This window comes from Coenobita brevimanus, chromosome 49 (assembly GCF_032717465.1).
Source record: "Coenobita brevimanus isolate Jiangsu-jjx chromosome 49, ASM3271746v2, whole genome shotgun sequence".
NCBI lineage: Eukaryota > Metazoa > Arthropoda > Malacostraca > Decapoda > Coenobitidae > Coenobita > Coenobita brevimanus.
The window spans coordinates 12,558,125-12,565,413 of NC_137002.1; the positions used below are offsets into that span (position 1 = coordinate 12,558,125).

Consider the following 7,289-nt stretch of genomic DNA (forward strand, 5'->3'; position numbering starts at 1 on the left):
CAATATCCAGTGAAGGAGGAGAATGTGGGTTAAGACCGAAAGTGAAAGTACGTGCGAGTGACGCTCTGAATCCCACGGAAGGCATATCTCTAGATACTGGAGAAAAGACTAAAATATTACTGGAGTTCTATTGGCTAGTCTTTAAGTCATATGATAAAAATGTACTTCTGAGTAAATATCAAGGGAGGCGAGTATTAACAGTATTCCTCCTCTGCCCGCTACCTCTAAAAACCCTTTCCACTCTTCGCTCCTGCCCTTAGAGTCAAAGTAAGAATCGGAGTTATTTGTCAAAGAATCTTCGCTCCCAGAAAACACCTAAACTCCCTTCCCAACATCAGGCATTCTCCAATACTACCATAATTACCCCCTCGCCGTTCAAGTCACTCTCCGTGTTCCCCTACCTCTTCCTAACGGATCACCAACCCCCCCATCCTGCTCTTCAGTTCTGGCCCAGCTCTCGTAGTGAGAACATCTCTTCCCCAGATCCTGAACAGTGGCTAGATCTCTCCTTAGACTTTCACAGTCTGTTTTTTTTTTCTCTCTCTCTCTCGTTTACGTGATCCGGTGCTTCTCACCAAAGTCTTGTGTGCTCTTGTGTTTTTTGTGTTTTCAGCTGTTTTTCCGGCTGCCACTTAGAGTCCCTGCCGTAGTACGACGCCGAACCCTGAAGGGATACCGTAGGGTATTTCCATGAAGGGGGGCCTTAGAGGCCTGGTTATAGGAGGCGGCAAGGGTAGGCTTTCTGTTAGGGCTAGGGTTAGGTAAGTCCCTCACGGGGCAGTGTTGGGGTACTCTCACGGCGCCCTTTAGAGGGCGGGGAGTTTAGGCCCCCGGCACTGTAGGGAAACGCCGGATTAGCAGCTGATAATTTATTTATTTTCTTGTTTCTTTCGTTGCTCTTTTAAGGTATATACATTGGTTCATGCTCATATATTCGTGTATATTTTAGGTATACATGTGTGTATGAGTATGTACATGTGTGTATGCTAGAAAGAGGAATGGAATAACATTTAAATAAATAAATACTCCAGTACATATATATATATATATCTTAGATACATATATATATATATATATATATATATATATATATATATATATATATATATATAGAGCCTTTTTTTTTTTTTTTTTTTACCATGAGCGCGCCGGATCCTGCACTCGATCCTGACCCGAGTGGTGACTCGTGTTCACCCCCATCACCTACAGGCACCAAGCCTAAGTCTCACTGCAAAAGGCCACGACTAACAGGGCCAGAATATGGTGCTGATGATCTCTTCCTGAACATGGATACCGAAGACGTCTCTCCCACTGACTCAGACCTCTCCAGCAAGGACGCCAAGTTGACTCCTCCTGACACCTTGACTTCCAAGACCGATGCTACCCAGGCCCCTGCCACCACGACCACGGACACGATGACTGATGATGACGGCTTCACAGTCGTACAGAGAAAGAAAAATAGTAAAAGAACTACCAACCTTGCTAATGAGCCAGCAACATCCTCCTGCAATACAGACCGCCACGCAACACCCACAAACACACGTTCAACTTCCCAGCACCTTCCTCAGCCACCTAACACTACCAGTACACTCCCTCTTCCCCCCCCAAAGCCTCCTGCATTCCTCATCACCAACAATGATGCCTTCCCCACCCCTTATGACACTGTGATTGCCTTGGAGACAGAGATGCCTCATCTCAAGTTTAAATTGGAAGCAACACGGAACCAAAACACGATCCTGGTTCCTCTCGATAAAGACACCTTTCGTGCCTTAGACTCTCTCACCTCTGTGGCAGGCAAACCCATCAGCCTGAAAAAACTTGACCCCAACCTGTCCACCAGAAAAGTTATCCTCCAAAATTACCCGACAAATTTTCCCCTGCAAGCCATAAAAAACAATATCCAAGTGGAGGAAGCCACGAGATGCGAGGTAGGGGGAGCCCCCACCAGGCAGGTGCTAGTCACCCTCAGAGGCCCCATCCCAACAGCACTCGACCTACAGTCATGGGGCACCTACACTATCCGCCCATACACCCCAGAACCTCTCAGGTGCTTCAATTGCCAGCGCTACGGGCACCACCAGTCACGATGCACTCGCCCCCCAACATGCGCTGTGTGCAGCGGTCGTCATGCCACAGAGGAGTGCATCACCAAGTTAAAGGCCAAGCAGCCGGTTCAGCCGAAATGTCCCAACTGCCAGCTCCCTCACCATGCCTGGAACAAACTATGCCCAGCTCGCAAAGACCTAGTGCAGAAGGGCATAGTGAGAGAGCACCGTTGGCTCCAGGCAAGGACCACAGTGACACCAGCACCACCAGGGACCTTCACATGGGGACAACAACGCACACCACAGTCCACAATACGGCAACCACCGGCCCCAGAAGAGTTCCCCCCTCTACCTCCAAGCAAACAGACACCTCCAGCAGTTCCCCCACCTCCATCCAGACCCACTCCCACTGCCACATCACACACCACAGCACAACCGCCTCCACCAACACGTCCGACAGTCCACACCATCTCGACTCAAACAGTGCCAGATGCTGCCACGCAAACTCCTCCACCAGCTCCCATACTACCTCCAGGATATGTCATTCTGAACAGGGACCAACTGGCCTGCTTTGCTCAGCAAATAGCCGACCATATCACCACATGGATGGGAAAGGAGCTAGGCATGCCTATCCCCAGCCCAGAGGGAATTCACTCGTTCGTACACAAATCCCTGGACCGGTTTGCACACAGCCCACAGCCAACACAAACAGAGATGCCACCGCCACCCACAACCCCTACCACAGCTCCTATTCACACACAACACAGCAAACAGAAGGGAAAAGAGGAACGTCAGAGCCGCTCACGTTCACGCAAACAGTCTCAAGACCGCCTACGAACACCTCACCAACAGTCACGCAGCCATGCCAACACCACAGACAAACAGCAAGACAAAGCACACCAGCTGTCCCCAGCACCACCACACACGGACACCAACACACACAGGAGGAGATCACGATCCCCCATCCCAACGCACACAGACATGGACGACTAACACACACATTTCCTCACAGACAACCCACACACACACAAGCACTCCACATTTTACAGTGGAACGTCTATGGGATTACTCCCAAACGCCTCCTACTAGAAGAGGCAGCCCATAGAGACCATTTAGACATCCTCCTCCTCCAAGAAACACTCCTAAAACCAAACAGGCAGCTCCGATTGCGAGGCTTCACCACCTTCCTCCTCCCCAGCACTCCAGGCGGCCCCAGAGGCTGTGCCATACTCGTTCGGAGCCATATACCTGCCACAGCTATTGATCCGCCACCAGACTGTGGCGAAGGTGTTGAGGTACAAGGAGTTGACATAACCCTGGCAGATGGTCACCTACAAATATATAATATTTACCGTCACCCTACAGCAGACATTAACCTTGGGGAGGTTGCCACTCTCTCCACTACTAACCAGCTCTTCATTGGTGGCGATCTTAATGCCCATCATCCCAGCTTAGGCTCTAGATCCCCCACGAATGCAGCTGGATGCCATGTCTCTGCACTACTAGAGGAGGTGCCAGAGCTCATACTTCTTAACGACCCAGCCACCCCAACACACGTCCGTGGAGGCAGGCTAGACCTCTCTTTTGTGTCTTCCGGCCTAGCCCCCCTCACTACCTGGAGGCTCCATCCCACCCTTACGTCAGACCACCATGCCATACTAACCACCATCAGTGTTGCCCCACTCCCCACGCCTACTGGGACGCCACCACGATGGAATACTAAGAGGGCAGACTGGCCTAAATTCACTACCACACTGGAAGAGACAGCAGCATTTAACGCAACAGTAAATCTAGAGGAACATGCTGCCCTCCTCACAGATGCCTTTAGTGCAGCAGCAGGCTCCTCTATCCCAAAAACTGCTCCCCCAAAGGCTTACCATACAGAACATTGGTTCTACTGTGACAGGGTGAAGGAACTAAACAGACGCCTTAACAGAGCCAAGAAGAACCATAGAGCCAACCCGACAACTAACAGCCTAGCCTACCTCCAGGCCGTCGTCAGGCATTCTACAGCAGAGAAAACAGACATAAAGGAGCAAAAATGGCTGGAGTGGTGTCAGACCTTTGGTGCTCATTCAAGACTGGGAAGCATTTGGAAAAAATTGAGAGCTGTTTCCAATCCGTTGCCACCTCGTCCCCCCTCTCACCCCGACCCACAGGGAGAGGCTGAAAGACTGGCAGCTACATTTGCCCAGAGGACCTCCCCCACACAGCTTCCAGAAGACACCAGACATAAGCAAGAAACCCTAAACCAGACCAGGACGGATCTTATAAACATGTGCAAGGCCACCCCAGCTGACTCTGATCATCTATTCACGATGCATGAGCTTGATCAAGCCTTGCAAACAAGCACTGACACTGCCCCAGGCCCAGATAGTATCACCTATTCCATGCTCACACACGCTGGGCCTACAGCAAGATCCGCCTTCCTAGACCTATTAAATCACTCCTGGTCTATGGGCAAAGTCCCTGAGCAATGGAAGACTGCCACCATTCACCCCATCCCCAAACCACCTGATCCCACAGCCTTTAGACCCATCTCCCTTCTCAGCTGCTTAAGCAAAACTGTTGAGAGGATGGTGCTCCAGCGCCTCAACTGGATTCTGCCATCACCCCACAGTCACATCTTTGCATACACCAGAGGCAGGGGAACGGCTGAGTGCCTGAGCTCCTTCCTCTCGGAGTTGCGTGGAGGAAGAGGCCTGGCCATTTTTATAGACCTCGAAAAGGCCTTCGAGCTGGCATGCCCGAAGGCTATCCTGGCAACCCTAGCAAGCAGGGGAGTCAAAGGTCGCCTCCTGTGCTGGCTTGAGAGCTTCTTTCAGGGCCGACGGGCAGCAGTACGATTTCAGGGGCACACATCATCAGAACACCGCCACATCAACGGAACCCCACAGGGCAGCATTCTCAGCCCCACGCTTTTTAACGCCCTAATCAACTGCCTCCTACAGGTGGATCTAGGCCCTGGAGCCCGACTCCTCTGTTATGCTGACGATATTACTCTGGTAGTCCATGGTGGCCCATATCATGCAAAAGCCCAGAGGGCTCTGACAAGACTCCACCTAAAATGTACAGAACTGGGACTCAAAATCAACCCAAATAAAACCAAGGCTCTTCCCTTCCTCATAAACCCACCGAAAGACAAACTCCACCTCGGTGACACAGCCATCGATTATGTTCCCACACACAAGTACCTGGGAATTATCTTCGACTCCAAACTTTCTTTCCGGACTGAGGTCAACCACCTCCGAGAAAGAACAAAGCTTCGCCTCAATGCTCTGCGATCCTTGGCAGGAAAGGGAAGGGGTGCCTCATACAAAGTCCTCCGTCTATTCTACATCCAGACCATAAGAGCAATAGTGGACTATGCAGCGCCAGTACTACCGTCCCTTGACGAGCCACAACTGACTAAACTGGAAGTCATCCAGAACAGTGCCATGCGCACCATGACTGGTGCACCCATGTGGACCAGACTATGCAATCTCCGCATGGAATGTCACCTCGAATCCTTACACCTTCGCATACAAGCAAGGGTGGCGGGCCTAGCAGCCAAACTAGCCCACAACTCTTCCCCCCTTCCCCTATTGCCACGGCTCACAGCAGCAGCCAGCCTCCACCAGGACTTACTCATAAATAGCTGGGTTCATAATGTAGCTCGAGCTATCCACACCTATGAACTAGACTACTTTATAACACAAGCCAATAACACACCTGCCACCAACTTCATCCCCCAGCCTCCTTGGAGTCCACCCCCATTCACACTCATTCTCACGCACACACCACCCAAAAAACAAACGCCCACCCAATTGCTGCGTCAAGAGGGCCTCAGACAAATTGCCACCCACACAATCCCACGGTCCAATACATACTACACCGACGGTTCTGTCACACCAACCAAAGCTGGAGGAGCTTTTGTGTGTGGGGACAGATCTTTTGGCTTCCGTGTCACAGATGGTGCCTCCACCCTCCAGGCCGAGCTGGCAGCCATATTAGCTGCCCTCTCTGATGCCCTAGAGCACAACCCCACTACTCCCACTATCATACACACGGACTCTGCTTCGGCTATTCATACTCTTCGCCAACACACTCACAAAGACAACATTCACTTAATCCATGACATTCTCACCACCTCACAAGGTATCTGCAATGCTGGAGGATCGATTATTATAAATTGGATCCCAAGTCATGTAGGCATCGTGGGTAACGAGAAGGCAGACCTTACAGCAAAACACGCCCTAGAAAGACCAAACATCGATTTTGTTATCATGACAAGCCTAAGCCAAGTCAAGCAAGGCATTAGAGAAAGGGCAGCCAGATTAAATAAAGATGACCACCGCCTATATGTCGAACTACGCTCCCCCTCTGCTAGATGGTATGCACTTGCCACACGCTACAAGCCACTACCACCTATCACTAGCTCCAACCTTAACATGCTCACTCGTCTGCGCCGCCTTCGCCTGGGATATAAATGCTGCAACGAAATCATCGACGATGACGAAGCACCAGAATCTGAATGTCAGCACTGTCAAGCGACTACACTCTACCCCCTCCTGCACTACCTCCTCAAATGCCCAGCCACCTCACGCATCAGGAAAAGACCTCTTCCGAACCCAGATATTCCCAGAACCCATGATGCAGCCAGATCCATTAACTGTCTACGAAACGCTGCAGCCTATGTTGTAGCCACGGTCCCTCTCCCAATATTGACTGAGGTGGTACGCTCTGCCCCCCCTCCCACCTAACATGCATGTCCATCGATATGCAAGTATACATGTGTGTATGAGTGTGTGTCTGTGTGTGTCCATGTGTGTGTGAATATGCACATATACGTGTATATGTGCATATATATATTTGTACCAGTCAAGAGACTGCTCCGGCAGTATCTACCCCTTACTGATCTGTGCCTAAATCCACTGACTGGGCTAACATGTGGCCCGGCCCCTTCCATTTAATAGAAGGGGAAATCTTTAACAAACAAACAAACCAACCCCCCCCCCCTTTTTCGCGCTCCACTCGCGCTTGTGTTTACTGCACTCCTAGCACTAAGATTTGTTGTATTTGTCATTAGTATCTAGAAAGCTAGTATCCTGCGAGATACACAATATTTTAGATAAGGTTTTTGTATTGCTCTATATTGTGATGTAATGTCTGCTGAAGTGTCTTCTGTCTGACTGTGTTAATATACGTGTATGGTGTTGCCGAAGGTTTTTATGTCCCACCTCTCTTTATTGCACTAGGTCCGGT

At 50.5% G+C, this 7,289-nt stretch overlaps 1 protein-coding gene across 1 annotated transcript; it reads left to right on the forward strand.

Annotated features, from left to right (window-relative positions):
* Window positions 1-1,139: 1,139 nt before the first annotated feature.
* On the forward strand, window positions 1,140-6,787 carry LOC145399535 (uncharacterized). Its single transcript, XM_080272141.1, has 2 exons — window positions 1,140-2,403; window positions 3,135-6,787. Exons 1-2 carry the CDS (start codon window positions 1,140-1,142, stop codon window positions 6,785-6,787), a joined length of 4,917 nt encoding a protein of 1,638 aa, XP_080128267.1.
* Window positions 6,788-7,289: the final 502 nt, after the last annotated feature.